Here is a 20,916-nt window from a genome sequence, read left to right on the forward strand (position 1 = left end):
CGACACCGGAACCTACCTTTAAATATACCTTCCGTATCCTGTAATACGCGCTAGGCCGATCGATCTCGTCGACACCTGCCTTCGACCCGTCAACGTGTCATAACAATCGAATCAAAGCAATCTGTTCATTGTGACGTCGCCACGTCGTTTACGTGGAAACGTGACTAACGCGTATTCTTTTGAGAATTCTTACTTTCTGATGATGTAGAAGAATGGAAATAAAAATTTAATGTATCGATAGCCAGAAGAATTGTTGCGAGATCGAAGAAAGAAACTGTTGAAAGGCAGGTGAATTACAGAGCAAACGATATCTCGATCGGTGATTTTCGAATATTCGCAGGGACGAAAGACGAAACGATCGAATCGAACAAATCCGTGTACCCAATTAAATTACAAAATTGCTTTAGGGTAGCGATGCGATTGAAATTAAACGAACGCGTGTTGCGGTCGATAAAACGATAGTAGAAACGTATTTTACCTGATAAAAGTTTCTGGTATGTTTGGAGGAGAAGAAGGGACCAGTGTAGGACTGCAACTTGGCGATAAAGGGGACGTAATCGCGGGGGTGCGAAGGCAGGTGACTGGATCGATTTCTCTATCTGGCGCGCGCCTGTGTTCGAATGGTTGCAGCAGTGACGCAGACGCGAATCCACGCGAGATCGCGTGCTTCGCCTCGACAAAGCTATTTAAAAAGATATAAAAAGAAAAAAAAACACCTAAAAAACGAAATACTACAAAATTCCATCTTAGGAATCCAAAAAAGTATTAAACAACGAAGAACACGTGGCAAGAAAAGAAGAGAAACTGAAAGAGTACGAAAATAAGCGTCGCTACGTGAATGTGAAAAGAATGAGACGTGAAAAATTAAAAAGATACAATAAAGAGACAGAAAAAGGAAAGGGAGAATAAAAGACAAAATTGAATTGTTTAGATGAGACGTACGGCAGCAAACGAAAACAGAAGATACAGACATCGCGATGGGGTGAAAGAGGGTTGAAGCAAGACAAAGAGAGCAGAAGAAGTGGGAAAAAGATGGTAGAATGGATATACACACGAATGCCGGGTTGCCTAGGACACCACATGGACACCACGTTCGCGTTACGACGTCACGGGACGCGATGGGGGTGGAATGCCGCGCAACCCTCGGTCTATCGTGATGTCTTAGAAAACAGTGCTCGCGGAGCAGGCCACGTCGAAAGTCGTGCGGTGAACCGCGCTCCGTCACGCTTCGATACTCACACGAGAAAGGTACGAGAAATCTCTCAGCGCGCGTGTGTAGACATTAGAAATCTTGGAACAAACGACGACTTAAAAGTAGAAAATTGAAACATAGTGTCGTTCGAAATTTAGAAAGGTAACGAAATTTGTTTTGGTTGTTATCTTCCATTGCATCGATGAAATGGAATTATTTTTAACTGGTAAAAGTTATTTTTGATATGATCGAGGCACAAGTAGAACGTTTTGATCCTACGCTGTCGCGTTGGTTTTGTATAGATAGACAAGTTACGAAGATAGATAGTGGAAGGAAAATAGGAAAAATTCGATCTCAAAGACGAACGTAATTAAGATAGTTTTCATTTGTAAAGTTCAGCTTTGCGTTTCGTTTCCTCATCACGAACTCTAATTGCAAATTTTGATCCTGAAGGGATTTCGATTATCCCATAATTCTTTCTGTAAGAAATTTAATTACATCTTCAAAAATTCAATTCTGAAAAGAAAAACGAGAGAGAGAGAGAGAGAGAGAGAGAAACGATCGATGCGTAGGAAATCTGTCCAAACGAACGAATCGTCGATTTCTGCTCGATAATTCTTTCCGGTCGATCGAAAATCGTTCCGGGACGCGATCATCGTTTATACGCACTCGCGTTCGTCATCACCGTGGCTGATCCCATCAATTGATTAATGCCACCCTCGGCTAGATAGCTGGTGCTTTCCGGTGGTCGGCGAGATAATAAAAAGCAAACAGATGAATCAACCGGCATTCAAGGCCAATAGGCGGAGGCGACCAGGACCCGGTTCGGGGGCTCGAGAGGGTGGCCATCCCCCTTTTGTAGCCTGTCAACGGGCATAACGGAGCTGCAAGGGTCCATGTGATTTGATTATGTTGGTAATACGCTCCGTATGCCACCCTAATTGCTGCGGCCAGCCCCCCACGACGCGATACTTGCGCAACGATCGCGCAGGAATCCGATTCGCTGGAAGAATTTACGGTAGCTCGTTCGAGGGTAACTTGTTTATTTTTCCTCTTGGAAACGGCCAATTTTATTCTATCGTAAAATCGTACAAGGCAATGTCGCCAAGTAGCTGGAAGAGCGACGCAGCTAGGAAAAGGAACTTTTTCGGAAAATCGTTTCGAATTAGGAAGCTCGAAGTAGTAACTTATTAATTGCTCGACTACGTAACAATGAAGATATTTCTTTCTTTTATAAATTAGTCAATAATTCTCCGTCTTTTATTATTTTATTTTATTTTTCTGTAAAAGAAAATTTCAAGGCTAGCTTGGTTAACTTCTTCGAGTGAAGTTTTCGCGAACTTTAATTTACGTAAACAGGATCGTGTCGATGATGAACTATACGACTATTCTTAGAAATATTCCACGATATATAATATTTTACGAGCGCAACTCGCAAAGTCCAACAACTTAACTCGTACAAGAAACATCGTCAACCGTCCCTAACTTGGGAAGGTCGAAAGTGGTCGTCGAAAGCTTCGATGTATCGATCCAGACGAACCTCCTTAAGGCTGTCGTTTCCGCTATCCTCCACCTTACCCCCGCCTCGATAAATCATTGTTTCTTTACAAAAACGTATTCCAACTGCATTTCACCTGCAGAGATTGCACAATTGTCCGCAGTCCAAGCAATGATCGATATTATCGCGTATGCTAGTTGAAACTAAATTAATTGTTGCGCCACCTTGGTAGAGATAAAAAGCGAACGATGATGTCAGGATTATTATTGGCGTCATGACGGCGTCTAACCAGCGTTACAATTAGAAGATTCGCATGCAATCTCGTTTCATGACGTCAGGATGATCGTTAGAAATATCAGAGATCGGGCGATAACGTAGCGAAGGTCTTTGGCTGCTCGTTAATATATTTAGCCTTCTCGATGCTCCAGAAAATTTCTTCGCTGTTCCACTTCGAAACTGAATCATTTAAACAGCGATCGTTTCGTTAAACGATCGTTCGACTCGTATCTGTTTCGATCTGCGATCGATAAGCGACGTGCATGCTAGCTAACGATGTTGGCGAATTAAATTTGTCGCCTCGGTTTCGAGCTCAATTATTTAGTTCAACGAATTATAGTGCTGCCACGCCGCATAGGGATGTGAAATGCAAATATAGATTCTCAGTGGCTCTCAGCTTTTCACACGGGCCATCTTCATGCATTCTTTATGCACCGTTAAGATGTAATTTTACTAAAAAAGATGTAACGTACTCGCGAAGTTTAGGCTGTTAAAAAAAATGGCTCGCTAAATCTGTTATCAAAAATTCATGAAACGTGGAACCGTGCACTCGTTTAGAGAAGAAAGAAGTTGACGGAAACCCATCCAACGACTCACAAACACTTCAAAATTGTCCCCAATTCGCCTCACGATCTCTATCGCGAAAATCGGTTGTCCTAATCGAGTTTGCACACGAGGAAAACGTTCGGTCGGGCCACGATCAACCGGCTGTGATCTACGATCGAAGGGGGTTGCGAACTGAAATTAGCATGCGTTCGCCGGAAAAAAGATTTGCGTCTCCGATACGCTCTCGAGATTTTTCGAGATAGATGGTTCGCTACGCGAAACGCGTCTTCTGTGCAATGCGTGTTCGCAATGCGTGTCGTGGACGCAGATGCGGGCCAGAGATACGCGCGCCACGTTAACCCATTAATCGTGGAATTCCACCCTCGACGGTGGAGCTGCACCGCTTGTAAACTGCCGGATTTATTACGGCTGTATTTATTAGGCAGAATAATTGGTGTCGTTGCTGATTCTCCCACGAGAGGCGAACTTTACGAGGAGATTAACATAATCGAGCCCCAATTAACTCATGAAAGACAAACGTTGCGCAACATTTCAATCGCGATATCTTTCATATTAGTGATTTCTATTTCTTAACGTCTGTATTATCATCTTCGACGAAACAATGACTTTATCGTGCAATTTTTGTTCTTTGTTTTATTTATTGCCATCATCGAATAATCGATTGTCTTGATAAAGCAGATGAACGATCGTTAACGAAAGATCTTCAAAGGGTATCTTATCGAAAAGCTGAGGCTTGAAAGTCTAAGCAAACATCCCGACCGCCGTCGACATTAGGTGCACCACCAAGGCCGCTGCGACGTTCCGCACGTGACCTTAAACACTGCTTCGTGTCAAAGGTCTGTGACCTCGCCTTTACCTGTTTTACCCACCAAGTATACCATGCGACATTCAACTTAAAATAGTCTCCTTCGAGTAACTTCATTCTACCCTATCCGATGACATTTACGGTAGAGTAACAGAGTTACGTATCAACTGCAAATGAATTTCTATACGAAGTTGATCGATCGTATTTTCAAAAATATAGCAAATCATAAAAATTACCGGAACAAGAAGATCCGGTCGAATTCTAAATGGGAATTCGCGATGGCCTCTCGGCATTCCGGTTATCGTTCGTTAAGGTGGTAAATCATTAAGCGGATGACGGAGGTCTCGCTTTGGTTGCGCGGTAATAACAGTATCGGTAAGTAATAGCCTGGTGAACTGGCTGCGGCACTGTGCATACCTAGTAATGCGGTAGTGGCAGGGTTCTGTTGCGTTATAAAGTGGCCTTAAGGTGTGCACTCAGTGTCCAGTTACGCGAAACCGTTGCCGCTCGATATCGTCGCGGCTGGCAGTTTTGTCTTCGGTATTGATTCGTCCGAAGTTATGCTGCACACCGTTCGATATCGTTGTGCAATCGCGAGAATATGCATCTCGATGTTAATCGCCGTCACAATGGACATGTTAATCACGTCGCGCTAAAATGCTACTGCAAACGCGTTAATTGTGGGAACGAGACGCTAATGAATTCGTCGTGCCGCAATTTAGCCAAGGAATTATTGTATCATGCTCGATTTCCATACGGTTATGGTAGCTTAAAGATCGAAAACACTTTATCCATCCCGATTATACGAAATTCGATCGTTTCTTTCGAAAAAATCTTGCGAAACTCTATCTCAAAATCATCCCGAATCTCCCAAGACTCGAAATTACTTTCTCATTTTGTTTCCCACTTATCGTTAATACGGCTGTTTATCTTGTAAAATATCACATACGCGTTGGTATCGATAATTATTCAACGAGCAGCATAAATCGAACCGGGAGACAGGAATACGGGAGGCGGCCGAACGTCGCCGCGTGATCTCGATCTCTCGGCCGGTTGTCGGCCAGCGGGATTAATTATGTATGAGTTACTTTCGCGCGTTTAGATGGCCGCGTTTAAGCCCGTTTCACCGGTGGCAGTGATCCGGCGCGAAGCATAAAACAGTCGGAGTCCTTGCCACAGCCTTGCGTTTTCTCCTTGAGGCTTGAATTCTATTTAAATACGCGGCACAGAGCGCGCGACCCTTGAGTGGGGGCCTGTAGAACTGGCGGCATTTCTACTCGCTCTTTCTGCGCTCCACGCTGTCCTTTTGTTCCCTGACCGCCTCTTTCACTCGACTTCTCCGCGTTGTCCGCGATTTCCGCTCATGTTTTCATCTTTCTACGCTAGAATAATCGACGATGTGGTTTATTAAACGATCGATCTTCCCAATTCTTTGTCGTCGAGTGGTTTCATCGTTGATTCGCTCGAAAAGGTAGTTTGTCGCTTGGGATTATAATTTATATTAGGATTTAAACAATTTGTACGAATATGGAGCAAGGAAGAGTAAATGAAAATTAATTGGTTATAATTGCCTCCGTTTATTGATTAGATCAAATTAGTTAAACATGTAATTGAAAAGATAACTTGTTGCCTGATGTAGATCTAACTTGGCTCCACATCGACGCGTTCTCGTAATTGATAAATCTGGCCTTTCTTCGAACTTGCCCAAACTTACATCTCCAAAGACGTACGAAATTCTCCTTACAAAACCATCTTGCCGAACCACCACAAATATACCGTAAAATACAGGAAAAAGTATAAATCTTGGCGCATAAGGCTACCTTTGAAACGTCCACTTCCTGCTCCCCTTCATTGGCCAGCAAAAGAAAGATCTCCGATACGAGTTGTATCTTTTTCCGAACACGCTGTTAATCAGGTTCTTTCGATCAGTTCGTGTCTGCGGCACTTAACAAAAATAATGGAGATAAACTCGCGGATGCTGCGTTAATGCTACAGAAAGTTGGGACAAAGAGACGCGCGGGATTCTGGCTCGCCTTGGCGCGGAGCCTGTCAAGTTCCTGTTCCCTCTTCAAGGTCCGCCGGTGGCCGACGTCTGAGTCAAGCGAGTCAACGCGCTCCCGGCTGCTGTCCCTCGTCGTGTTTTTCCGTTGTCGATGTTATTCTTGCACGGATCACCCGCGGACATTGTTCCCGGTGACCTGACGCTTTCTCATGGCCGGATGGAACTCGACCATCCAGAGAATCAACTGATCTTTCCTTATTTGGTCGTAAACCGGATGAAAAGAATGAAACATTCTTCCTGTTTTGCTTCACACCTGCTCGTAAAAATACAGAGACTCTGTTTCATTTTATATTTGGTAGCTGGCCCCTCTTACATAATCTTATCGGAGGAAAAATTTTACGATTCATCATTTTTCGAGATAGAACTGTGAATAATATTTACATACAACCGTAAAACCTACAATATATTATTTGTCGATTCATTGATATTATTGGTTAATAAACGATGACGATTGAGTGTGAATGAGCTTTCTATTTATTTGTCGAGAGTCCAAAGAGAAAAAGGAATTACTCAATAACGAGCAATGGGTATTTAGTTTGATTAATCTATTCCAAGAATATGAGTCAGAGTAAATCGTGTTTTGTCCACATATTGTTTGTAATCGATGAATCATTACGACTAGAAATTCGTATCTGAAAATGTTCCACTGATCACACGCAAATTTGCATCACGTATAGATAGCTATAGTTTTGTCATTATGTTTTTAATAGATAGCTTTCACTCGACAATTTATCTAGTCTCTCTCTCGGTGAAAACACGAAGAATATTTCGAAAAAACGAGTTTCAAAGAAGCCGGAGGCTTCTCTATATAGTAATCATTAAAAAACATCTTCAACTCGTTAACGAATTAGGTCGGTGCCAGCAAAACGCCAACAGCATCAGTAACGCGTAAATCGATCGTAGATCATAGATAAGTTCTCGGAACTGTGTGAAAGAAGACCACGTGCCCAATTCTTTCAGATAAGCGAACGAAGTAAGAGAACGCTGGTAGACAGGAAGTCTGGTCCAGGGTTAATACGTCAAATATGGTAATTCCTGAACAGGGACCAGCTAAAAGATCGTTAACGGAAGGCCCGTCGTGATTTCAAGCCGTCTGACCTCCAATTTCCGACTTCCCTGTACGTGATTCCGTCGTCGCAGTTTTGTAATTTACAAATCGGTAAATATCGATGAAAAAGCCTATTACCATCCGTCAAAATCTTGCATCTCAGTTTTCCAGCGATAGACGGTGATTCTAATAACCGGAATGCGTGTTAGTTTCAGATCGACCAAGACCTGCGTGCCTTTTCGAACAACTTTCGTTTGGACAACGTCGGAACATGTCTGGCAAACGTTTGATCTCGTCTTCCTGGTAGGTGTTAACATCGAATGATTTCTGGTTAAATAAACCGCGTTTGAAGCTGTACCCTAGACTTCTCAAGAAACGTGTCAGCCTGATTTTCACGAGCTTCGTGGTTACGTGCACTTGTTTAGAATCGGGGCTGTCAGATTTTCTGAGGAGTTCACGACGTTTGCGATTACTATTCTAGAAGATTGGCAAAACGATGTAACAAACTTTTGCTCTTTGAATTCTACGATAGTTGTTACTATCGTTACGATAGAACTTCATTTGCTCGAGATCGTTGATCTCAAAGAACAAAGTTCGAATTACTAAAATTTATATAGTAGAATCTCAGTGATTTGTCGTTCAAATAATAAAAGTTCACGTTCGAATAAGTGGACTCGAACAATGGTACACACGATTCATTTGTCATGCTACAACGTTCGAACCTCTAACCTCGCCAAAATCGTATCATTTCAAGGCAGAGTCTTACGCTGCTAATTTGTAGATCCTCAAGTAGCTCCGAGGAGAACAACGGAGGACCGAGAAAAACATACCAGTGGCCGGATCGAACAACGACAGCGACCAGAAGGTCTAGCTTGATTTAACGAGGTGGCATGCCAGCGCGACCTCCGAGTTCCACTTCCCGGTACGTGAGTCAGGATCGCAGGAAACGGTAGCCTCCGCGAGGATGAGTGCAAAGATATCCCTCGCGAATCGTGGAGCGGCGCAGTCGCCGGTCAACCATCGTGGCAAAGCATCGTCGGGGCTGTTGCTCGCCGGAAAGTCTGTCAAGAGGCCGTCGTCGATGAGTAAGTCCTGCGAGTACTATAGCGGTCCACGTGGACCGTGATGTGCCGTGTGCGTCGTTAAGCCGCGAACTCGAACGAGTTTGACAAATTATCGCGACTATCGTTTTGACTATTTGAGCATGATATCTGTAGGAATTTTATTGGTTCGGAATACGATCAAAATCCGTGGCGAGTAGTTTTCCATCTGTTTGGAATCGTAACTTTACATTTTAAGATAACATTTTAGATAGTAGAAAACGTGTATTTCATGTTTATAAAGAATAATTAGTCGAGGATACGAAGGAAAATTTTTGCGAAGAATAGTTTCTAGTTTGTTGGGAATTACGGATCTTTATTTATCGATAAAGAGCTTTCCGGAAATACGCAAAATATCGTCAGCGTTAATTAACTCAGAGTGTCTTGAATTTTTATATATTTTTATATAAAAAATAAAAGAGCGTGAGTCTTTGTTGGAATGTTTCGTTAAAGTTTATTAAAATATTTGTATCTGTGGACTCGATAGTGTTTACCGCTTCCGTCATCATAGATAACGCGATATTACGTAAGTACGTATATTTTTCACTCTTGTTTTTACATTGATTGCCTCACGCGTGATTACCCTAGTCATTGTCTAAAAATGCGTCAAATAGATGAGAATTCTTTAAAACAAACGAAGAATCCAGTTCTCGTTTACAGCGGATGACGTTTGCAGATTGACGTAGGAGTTTCAATGTTTCGAAAACAAAACGGTTGGTCATATTTAGAAAATAGAACGTATTATCTGAAGCAAGCGTCGTACTGAGCATCGCACAGTCATTCTTTAGATCGCAACTAACGTTCAGTCATAACTCGATGAATAATCGATTGACATTTTGTACGCGTAAGTAAAGTATACGTGTCACGATACCTGAGTAGAAATTTCAAATGGATGGAAATGTTTGGATGACGATAAATCAAAATTCATCGAAGCGACTTCCATGCGTATGCATTTCTATAACAAGTTCAGCTGCAACATCTGCGTCTCACGTGCCTTCTCAATGACGATCCAACCTCGAAGTCGAGTAAATTTCATTTCGAGGTCGTTCCCTTGCCGAAAATACGCTACAGTGCTTTCGTTTTCGTTCGCGTCCGACGATCGAGCGTGTCATCGTCGAATAAGCAAACGTCCAGCCGAACTTGCTTTCACGTGGAAATTCTTAGATCAACAAATTCTTTCGTCGCGATACATTTCGCAATGCGAGCATCAGCAATTCGTGAGCAGAAAGAAAACGTTGAATGTAGGAGATTCACATCCTCGTAGACCTGTTGATAAATTTATTAATAACATAACTGAGGCGGCGGGGTCTCCGATTCTAGAAAATTCCAACGTTAGTGAAGTTAAACTTGGCTAAGTAGTCTAGAAATACGTCAAAGTATCGACTCGAACGAGTCTGGCTGTGACTAAGGAAAGTTACATACGAAAGAATCGATGGTAGAGCAAGAACTTGCGCGAACAATAGCCCCTCTGGTGGCAGACGCGTGTAATGTTGCCATAAGTAATCGATTCTTCGGTGATTTTAGCGAAAGCAGACGAGCAGCGTTTAAATTGAAAGATTTTAACGCGCCTGTTTTAAGGATTAACCCAATCGAGTCATTTGAAGTAAAAGATTTAGAAGTTAAAAGATACCTAGTTCTCTGTAAGATTCTTCGAACGAGCAAACGTTCACAATAACGTTATTCCCTGCACAACCAAATATCTATCCTTTCTCTTTTTAAATAAAAATTTCGACACAACGAAACAGGCAAACAAACATTTTTATACGATTATGTATTTAGTATCTATTCGATTAAAATTCCATCGTGCTCCAGTAGGTCGTAAAATGCGGAAAAATAACCGTAACAAAAGCACTTCGAAACGATTAGTTCCCGAATTGGTTCGCGTGGCCACCTGTTACTGTGGAACGGGAAAATTTTGAAATTCGCTAATGACGCATTATTCGTCCGGCTTAACGACACACACCGTATGCGTGACGAGATTACACGAGTGAACGAAGGATGCGTTCATTAGCCGTAGAGGTGACTGGCACCGAGGAAAGAGTTGTCAAACGAGCCGCTGTTCCGAAAGTGGAAGGATCGTCCAGCTTATCACGTCCAAATACGCTGTTGAAGAGAGAGAGCACCATGCCAGCCTTGACGCGCGGTTGCACTACTGCGACGCTGCCGAGGATCAAGAGATTCAAATTCGGTGAGTCGGGCTACTTTCACATTTCTTCTCTTCCTTCGATATTTTATCAAGTTGGATTTCCGTCGCGTATCTCTTAATATTATTTATTTTACCATAAAATACTTTAAATCAGTTGCTCAGGATTTAAGATTTATTCGATCCGAGGCTAAATCGTAGCATCTGATTTTCATATTAATAGGATTCTTTCGTGGATATATGATAAAATGGTACCCTCGAATTTTTTTCTTTTTTCAAATGTATAATTCATAAGAACGTAAATTATTTTCAATTTCTTTTCTATTTTAAATTTCCTTTACTAGATTAACTATATAGCCTTAGAATTAAACATATAGCCTTGATATTATAATATACATGGCCTTAAGGATTACGTAGAAAGATGATGAATTCGTATTCGGTTAGAAGGAAGATCGTTACGGGTCGGGGATACCCCTGCGTGATTTTTAATAGATAACGTCAGTCTCGGGTTAATTAGAAGCGTGACATCGTCGTGCGAAATTCAGCTTGTGATTCATAATCGTCGGATGGTGCATTTTTCCTTCTCGCGTGACACTTAGTGGTTACATTGTATGTTGCAATTGCCCAAGGATTATCAGCTTATCGATAGTATTCAAAGAACCGAATGAGTCTTGCCGTTTGAATCTTATCTGAATATCAACTCCATTCATGTAAGCGTAAAGTGACCGAGCTTTTTGAAATGCACCAGATCAAGCACGAAGAAGAACAAAGTGATCGAACCTCGATCGCGTTCTAAGTAAGCACACTGCACCCATATCGATCCGTATCGATCGATATCCGCAGCCTATATTCGCGAATTGTCGATCGGACTGTCGCGTAATGAAACTCGGACGCGGTTCGAATACGTAATTACCGCGGAAATAGTATACGGGCCGGCTGGTCAACGGCATAAATATAAATACCGCGGTCGGCCGTTGGGCAAGCGAGTTGAGCTACGACACGCAGAATCGGTGAGTCAAGTTGTGTGTGACGCCACTCCGCCGCGCCGCTTCGAGAACCACTTTCTATCGACCACGTTCGCGTTCGCGGCATTCCGCTTGTCGTTCGACTATCGATGACTCGGCTGTAAACGTTCTTTAGTCGAAAAAAAAAAAAGAAAGAAAAAGAAGGAAAGAAAGAGAAGGATGCGATTCGTCGTTTAATCATATCGATCGCGTTGCTTGACCATCGATCTTTATCAGCGTTTCTGGAACTCGTATTCTTTACGTCTTTACTTCTTCCTTTTTCCGTCGATTCAGCCATTCGAGTGAATTCCTCGAGCGAATTTTAAGCGACTCGACGAACCATTGCGATATTAACGTTAAGCCAAGTGAAAAGCTAAACCGACTAACTGCATTCTTGAAAAATTTCTTAACTTTAGTATCACAGTGGACGATTAGCGTTTATTTTTTTTTTTTTTTTTGAAACAGATGATGAAGTTTGATATAATCGAGCTTGGCTGATTCGATAAATTGGTTGGAAAGCGAAGTGTGAATGAGGAAGTTGCGTGGGACGTATCTTGTAATTCGTTGACTGCATTTAGGATCCTCGTTGTTACAGTATTTGTCAACGTTGTTTGATTTAGTGGAGCGCATAAATAATTCATGAGCCACTTTGTTTGATGATCTACGAAAAAAAGAATTCAACGTAATGCCGTGAAGGCATCCATCAAATCCATTCTTTTATTATCTGTACACTGTACGCTAGGTGACGTCAGGTTGATAGCACAAAGACGCATGTTTACACGCGATCGAGGCTGTATACTCTGTGCGTTATCGGAGTAACGGCAAGTGTTACGAGCTACTATACGGCTTAAGCAGGCGACAAATAATAAAACGAAATCGTGGCAAAGATACGGTCTTTCTAAATTTACCGAGTTCGATTCGGTAAGATTTCAACGATCGAAAGTGAAATTCGTGAAACCAAGATGAACACGATCCAAGGAACATGATCGCGCTTTTAATTCGAAATTCATCCGTCGATCGTTCTGTTTCAATCCGTCAAAATCCATTAAAATCCATTAAAATGTCAAACCTCCTTCATCGAATACCTTTCGTTTCGAAATGTATTTGGAATTTTCACCATCTTACAGCCCAGTTTTCGACATGATATCCTACTTAAAAATGGAAATTTGTTGCTTTCCAACTCTTTTTCTCTACGATTCTCAAGCATCTTTGTCGGTGAAGTGCCAATTTTCGTTATTTCGACGATTTCTCACGAAACATCAGAGTGCATTGGAAGATGTCAATTGAGACAGTTCTAACAGACAACGTAAACCTTCCGCGTGCAGAGGTATCGTGTGTGCAAGTATGTTTATCGCTCGTTCGACCCGAGTGATGCTTCTGTGTATGATGTCAGACTCTATCTTTGGCGCGGAGTAGATGACCACGCTGAAACCGGGTTGCACATCTGCGCATACACGCGGATATCTCGATGAAATTCGCCTAACGCCAATTTGATTAGACGATTTAAGATCAGGTGAAGATTTGTCAATGAATTTGATAAACGGGCAAAACGCTTGCAATGATTTCGAGACAGGAAACGCGTAAAGATAGACGCAAGAATTCGTGAAATAAAATTTCAAGATAAAAATATAGCTTTGCGATTACCGTCGAAATGGATACTTCCGTTCGAATAGTTGTTTGATCTACGAAGACACGTCTGTCTCTACGTGTGTATGAGTTATTTTTATTGTTTTAATGGCGCAAGTACATAGGAAAATGATTACACCATGTATCGTTATATTCTGGAGAATATTTGTTACCAAGGAACGTCATACCGTGAAAATTACAGAGACGCATCGCGTCATTCGCATTTACTTCTGCTTTTCCTCATCTGCAGCGTGTTTTTCGTTTCACAGATATTCGACGCAATCGTGCAAACGTGCACATTTCGCGCAACCGACTACGCAATCTAAGATTGTTTCTTTCTCTTCCTAAATTCGTGATGTGATTTCGAAAATTTTTATCTTTCACGTACAACGATCCTTTCTTTCGATTGACGAGCATTTTATGTACAAGTACACCGATACGGGCAATCTTATCTAAACGAATGGTTTGATCAAGAATTTATAAGCGCATCGATTAAACTTGACAACTCGATAATTCGATAACGACAATTCGATGTGGTCGGCGGATAAATTTAAACAAAAAGTACAGTAGCGATCCGCCACTGTTCGAATCGATTAGAACCATGCGACCAATGTCTGATGAAATTTCCGTTTTCTGATTTTTCGTTCTTTTCTTGTCCGATACCGGTTCGAGAAAAGAAGTTTACACCGATCGATAACAGATCGACAAAACCTGATTTAGAACGCCGTAAGAAAGAATCTTAATGTATATCGAGATTTCGTTTGGAAATTATCTGGTTCTTTTCAACTTACGCCAGTCTTCTAGTTAATCTAATTATAGAACGATTAATATATAAAGCAAGATAAGGAAGTCATTTTTAATCGAAGTACAGAACATTCTTGTAAAATTGAGGCAACCCAGTTATCGATGAGTCAAGAGAACGATTCTCAATTTCATCTGAACGAAAACAATTACCGTGACTCGATTCATCGGAACAATCTCGTACGATCCGTGAAAAATCGCTTTTCACGCGAACCGTAAAACGATCGTAAAACAAAGACAACCTTCTACGATGGAAGGAGAAAAGATTTCTTTCTAAAACAGTCGCTTTACAAGTCTCGCTTATGATTCCAAAAGCGGAATACAAACAATCGAAAAAGAGACTAAAGATAGAATCGCTATATATATTGCTGCGTCTTTTAAATACCGTCATTGGTCAATTACACCAATATCTAACTCGAACTAATAAACTCTAATTGTAAGCGTCACGGTTTAAGAATCATCAAACAGACAAAAAGTATCGTTGGTAGATCGTCGGATGAATAATTCATGGCCACGATCGGGAAAATCGCCATTGGCAGAAACGAGGCAGAAAAGAAAACAGCACGAACGATAATAATAGCATATTGGTCGGCGCCGCGTTGAGTAAACGGAGAGAGACGCTTGGTTCGGGACGCGACGATTTCCAGTCGTCCGAATGGATGGACGTCGCGTGAACTTTCACCGCGTCGCACGAGACAGGAACGCAGGTGACAACATCGACCTCGCAATAATTTTTGTCGGGTAGCGTCGACGCGTGCTCAGCGAATTTTTCTAAACTTGATCGTCTCGTATTCCGCGAATCCGAGTATCCACTCGCGATTTTACACGAAGATTTTTCGCAAACAACGAGTCGACTTACGCGGAGGTCGTTCGGTGCGAACTTTGGCGATTTTCACGTCGGAACGTGTACTCGTTCGAAAGTTTAACGCAAATTATTTTAATCGTGTTTATCTCGCAAACATAATTTCGGAAATTTTGCAAAATTATAGACAATCGGTGCGATATGGAACACTTAGAATGGTATTCTTAGCAATTCCAGATCGACATCCGACGTTTCACGTGACGGGGTTAATATCTCGTGGAATCGAGACTTACGATCAATCAACCTATTGTTTATTGTCGCGATATCGTTCTTATCAATGGAAAATTCGTCATTGATCTTTCAAAAAAAAAAAAAAAAAGAAAAAAGGAAGCTTCGCGACAGCGAACTCGCGCGCGCGTGTTACCAACGAGAGGTGACTCATTGGCTGGCTCTCAGTCACGTGTACGTGTCTCCACGTGTACGTGACTGCATTTGTACGTACGCTCGATGCACACACGGATGCCTCGCCTTACAGTGCCGTACGAGCATCGTGGTTCGTTTGGAAAAATCGCGAAATTCTTGGTAACGTCGATAATGCTTATCGTTTACTGATCTGACATAACGCGAATCGAAGATTTCACTTATAGTGCGCTAGTCGAGGTGAATCACTTCTGCTTTCGAGTCGGTCGCCATCGATAGAACTTTTGCTGGTTCGATCGTTGCACATCGGAAAGAAATTATTATATTCAAAATATCGGGGATGTATTCTTTTATTTTAAATAAAATATTGTACACAATTGAAAGTTTTACAAACATGGAGGTATAATTTTAAGGTGGTTTCGAAGTGATAAATTTAAGGTGAAACGTGATGTAGATAAAAGAAATTTACGGGAATGTCGTGTTTAAAAAAGTTGAAGCGCGCGATAGTCGACTGGACAGAATTAACCAACAGACAAGGTGTCCGTTCTGTACGAGTGTTTATTTTATCTGAAACCAAGTATACATGAATCTATTAATACGTTCGTGGAGCAGACTCGCTAAGTAGTTACTAATTTCTGTTACACGTGTGCAAAACAAATACATCAGCACGCATTATGACGAGACTGATATAATCGGGACGACGTGGGAGGATGGACAAAAGTTGTCGGTAATTTTCTTTTCTTTTTTTTTTTTTTTTTTTTCGTACAACGAAAACGAGGATTGATGATCAGACTGTCATAGTAATGATCAATTTTCTGTGATTCGTCGACCGAATTAGTCGAGCTCCCGATCTTTCAGCTTTGAACATTAGGAAAATGATTAACGACGGTTCTTTGACCCCGTCGAGCATTTTCGTTGCGGGAAACTTAACAAGCGCGTGTTAGCGAAATACCAAGTTATTGTTTCTTCCTGGCCAAATGGAATCTGTCGACATTCGTCTTCGAAAATTTATTGAACGTGTCATGTATGAAGGAACGTGACAAGTATATTTCAAAGAGTTGTCCGAAAATGAATTCTGAGATAAGAGCTCGTTGCGCAGCACAAAACACTACGATTAAACCAGCTCGGAAATACATACGATCGGTCGTCTTTCTTAACCGAATAAATTAAAAAACGGGGCGAATATCAAGAAATTGAAGAAAAATTTCGAATAGTTTGGAAAATCCGGTCGAACGATTGCGCTGAACATTAGTGTACGTACCTGCTCGATGTTGATGGCGCGCGCGCGCCTCCGAGTACCTCGGCAAGTCCTCCCGATGCGATGGTCCGTACGCTCACTCACTCACACGAGTAAGTTCGTATAGAAAGGCACTCACACGATGGCCAAGCCGGGCCGTGGCCTCGCGTTGGTAGTACTCGTAGATCGCGATCGGGCGTTCCGTGGGGACGAGCCGTTCAGTCTCAGCTCGTCGGCCGCCGTGAACGGATCTATCGAGCACGCTCGGTCGATCACACGGTCAGCATCGTGTTTACTTCCGGCCCCCTATCGTGGTAGCACAGCGCAACCGGAAATGTTGACGAAACGAGCCAGGCACGGGGGACGTCGCACCCGCGTGCCAACGCTCTCCTGAACACCTCGTTCTCGTAACCGAGAATAACCTATTTCTTCTCTTCTCCTCCCTTTCCTTCTTTTTCTTTTCTTTTCTCGTTTCCATTCTTTTCTCCCTCTATTACCACCTTACTTTACCTTCCCTCTTCGTCGCTTCATTCTTCCCTTTTATTAATTTTCTCTCTTCTAATTCCCCTTGACCTTTTTTTTTCGTCCTTTTTCGGTCCTGTTTCTCCGTGTACCAGCCTAGTCTTTCCACTCGTTACCGGTCGCGTCCTCGAGGACGTTGTGCCTCGAAATCCGCCGGTGAGGACAGTGGTGGTTCCATGCGGTCGCACGTGGATTATCGTCGACTGTTATCGGGATACGGAGTGCACGACGGGTTGGTGAACAGGCCTCGAACGACGACAACGGTGCGTCACCGGCACGGTTCGTGAGGCGGCTGTTGGTTTCGTCGTAAAGGCGAACCGGTTCGATCGATCGGGAAAGGTAGGTGCGTCTGACGAACCCAGCAGGAACGTTTCGTTCGGACCTATTTTTTCCTCCCTTCTTTAACCAACTATGTGCCGTTTTATCGTGTTCCCGGCACATCTGTTTATTATCATTGACCGTTATCGGTTCTTGGTCGTCCGATCGACAAGCGTGTTTGGTAGTCGTTGAAACGATTGCGGCCGACGTTACGATTCGCTGAAAGACTGGTGAATCTTGAACGGCGACTGGTCTTTCCTTTAATTGAACTGGATGGGGTTGCTGATACTTATCTGGATGGGAGATCGGTGTAATTGCAAGCGTAATCGGGAACGTGGATAAGTGAGATCATTCTCGACTGGGCTGAGATCATTCTGGAGCGTTACGTTACCTCGAACGCTTTTGGACCCGTTGTTCTTCCGTGGAACGTCTTAGGAGGACACGCTCACGCGTTCGGTATTACGAAACGCTTCGGTTCTTCTGTTTATTTTCTTTTCGTTCGTTTTCCTGGCGGTGAAAGAAACGTATAGCAAAGAGTGACTAGAGAAATTTGAAAACCGCTTTTCAAGGGAATAGATGACGAAAGTGGAATGCACGCAGGGATTACACACGGTGAAAATTGATTTCACTAGGGTAATAATAACTTTGTTAAACAATCGAAATCATGTGAATTCCTATGCTTGTTAACACCTTCTTTTTTATCCTGCCTCAGTTTTCTATTACATACGTGTGTATGTATGTATGTACGTGTGTGTATATATATGTCTGTCTTTTATACGTTAAATCGATCAATATAGTTGATGATTAACAAGACGAAAAGAGTTTTTATTGCCAAGTATGCTAACCACGTTGAACCCTGAACGAAATCACACGATCGTTACTATTACATCATTAGACATAACGAACTTGAATTATCAGGCAGGCAAACCTTCCCAATGATCGTTAACTTCGTGACTGCTCAATCGACCCTGTGACTGAAAAAGCGCCTCTCTCTCGTTCTCTCTCTAGATACCGAGAAACTATCAAAATACTTACTCTCGATATTCGTAATGACCATGTAACCCATAAACCTACTCATTTGCAAACGATCGGTTCCTAAATCGTAGCCGATTATTATCTATTCATCGAGAATATCGACAAACGTTTCCACCGTTTTTAAGCTAGCACCTGGGAATTTCAAGTTTACTCCGTTTCCTTTAAATTTAAGTAATCAACGACCGCGTACAGTCGCTGGAGTCGACTTCCGTCGTTATGCTATGCTCTAAACGCAGCAAGAAAACCAAAGTAATATGAAACAAGCGTGCCAACATTCTTAGACAAGATGACTCGACGGAAGAATCTGAAATCAGTAATCCACTTGCTCGAAAACATGCTCAACCATCGTGTTTGGAAATCTCTTTCACCTTTATCATCCGGTGAAAACAATCTCGGGCAGTTGGTCTATCGCGTGTAAGCGGTCCAAAGCGAGAGGAGTCGCGGAACAGAGGCAGCAGGTGCTGGCGCTACACCTGTCCGCAGGCTGAGAGAACCCGGGCCCAGGTTGTGCGCGCCGCTCGCCGCTCGAAGCGTCGAATTCCACGGCGTTTACTCATTCCAAACAACGAACCCGAAGACTCACCGGGGCCGGGACGAGTGAAACTCGGTGGCGGCGCTGCTAGCCGCCGGAACGGAAGAAGAAAGAATGAAAGAGCGAGAGGGACTGGGCCAAAGCAGCTTCCTCACCTTCTAATATTAGTCGGATGACTCACTGCGATTCGTTCCTGCACGGCGCGGCGTGCGTCGCCTCGACGGACGGTGTCGTTCGAGTCCGTTGCCACGGCATTGACACGAAACCTTATGCCTGGCCGAGTTCGTGCGGAAGTCCACGAATTTTCCAGCCCAGTTTCACCGAGTTTGGGTGTGTTTGACGACGTTCGTTCAACGAAAATTGACGATTCCGTCATCCGGCATTGGTTAGAGGCGTTTAATAGCGGCGGTTTTGGTTCAAGAATTCACAGAGAATCTTTAGATAAATGGGTAAATAAAGAGAGAGAGAGAGAGAGAGAGAGAAATGAATTTGGAAAGAATGTTCGTGGTTGAGACGCATGTTGGTAATTCGTGAATTGGAGTTTCGATTGTTGGCAGGGAGATTTAATAGCAGCTTTGAACCGCAGTGCTCGATCTCCGACATAAGCTGGCAATTCAGTTTGATCGCATTTCAAACCAGACTCGGCGAGAAGTTGCAAAATAGCGATAACAGAGACGACGATTGCTCTCGTAAAATCAGAAAATAAAGATCCATATTTCACCTAGTTCTCTCGGTATCGCGCTAAGAACGACCAAAGTCAACAAGGCTCGTCAACGATTTTCACGCGTTTCTCGTTCGCGCCAAGACAGCTCGATAAACAGACGTCGAAAACGTTGCTGCTTTTCGCCCGATCCACGTCAACGGGACTCTAAATATATCGATGCATCGCTCGTCGATCGTCGAGAACGTCCTCGGGTTGTCGGAATCGCGACTCCGACAGATCTCGCGATTTCGCGGCAGATAAAACGAAAAAGGGCGTTGCAGGATCGTGGAGGCATCACGTAACGTCTAAGTTGGGCCAGCGTGGTGCTTGCAGCGTGTCTTTCGTAACGTTTCGGGACCATTGGTCGACGTCCAACTTCCAAATTAGAACAGCTCGATCTGTCACTCTCGCGACAATGGCACGATAAGTTCGGTAAATTTGTCAATGGTGTCTCGCGTACAATTTAATAACGCATAGAAAGATATCTTGTTATATAACACCTTATTACGTACATTACGATAAATATATTACACGTTTACCTAACATTTATCTAATTTTTAATAACCCGAGGAATTGAAACTACAGTAAGGTAAACTAAGTAAAAAATATCTGTCTCGATTCTGGCATAAAAGATAATTACCTACAAATTTGAAAAATTCGTCCAGCTGACATAAAAATGTCGTTTGACATTCCAACAGAGTTTATTCACCCGATTTATCGTTGTACAGGAGAAACGAGCGAGCAACGTGGCAGCGAGGAAAACCAATGTAGACCGGTGGTTGCGTTTCGTCGCGTTATCTGCACCGTACGTAGATTACGGAGCGGTTTGTAACGGTGTCGCGCTCACCAGCAACCGGCAACGATTCTAATGCGGGCCGACTCGCATCGGCGAGAACGTGCTTTCACTCTCGAACGAACCACGCCGCGGCGTCGATTATTATGCAACCGGAGTCGCGGCCATTATTTCAGGTTCGCTTATGAACGACATCCTCCAAGGTTAATCGAGTCAATCGTTCGCCTCGATGCCAGTTACTCGCGCTTGATAAAGGATTAAGTGTCGCTTAAGCGGACTCGAGAACACGGTTACGGTTGTTGCGCTGATGCGAAGCACGTGTCACGACAGACGTTGTTTCAGCTACCGTTCGTTTATAGGCACGTTGCTGAAAGACGTGATGACAAAGGAGTGTATCAAGAAAATATTTAAACGTTGCGTTACCTGTATCCA

At 42.9% G+C, this 20,916-nt stretch overlaps 1 protein-coding gene across 4 annotated transcripts in view; it reads left to right on the plus strand.

The window, feature by feature from the left end:
- The first annotated feature begins 7,661 nt into the window (after positions 1–7,661).
- The window catches only part of LOC117230975 (dual specificity protein phosphatase 10), a 59,957-nt gene continuing 46,702 nt past the window's right edge, over positions 7,662–20,916 (plus strand). For 2 of the 4 annotated variants that reach the window (XM_033488974.1, XM_033488973.1), the window contains exon 1: positions 16,806–17,442. Coding sequence is in view for 2 of the 4 variants with exons in the window: in XM_033488972.1 (XP_033344863.1) it covers positions 8,413–8,533; positions 10,566–10,737; positions 12,765–12,771 (300 nt within the window). In the remaining 2 variants the exon portion in view is untranslated. Of the gene's footprint in view, positions 7,752–8,229; positions 8,534–10,559; positions 10,738–12,764; positions 12,772–16,805; positions 17,443–20,916 lie in introns of those variants that run through there. The other 2 variants (XM_033488972.1, XM_033488971.1) reach the window with 2 other exon arrangements.

This window comes from Bombus vosnesenskii, unplaced genomic scaffold, assembly GCF_011952255.1.
Source record: "Bombus vosnesenskii isolate JDL3184/JDL3185 unplaced genomic scaffold, Bvos_JDL3184-5_v1.1 scf7180000013270, whole genome shotgun sequence".
Taxonomy (NCBI): domain Eukaryota; kingdom Metazoa; phylum Arthropoda; class Insecta; order Hymenoptera; family Apidae; genus Bombus; species Bombus vosnesenskii.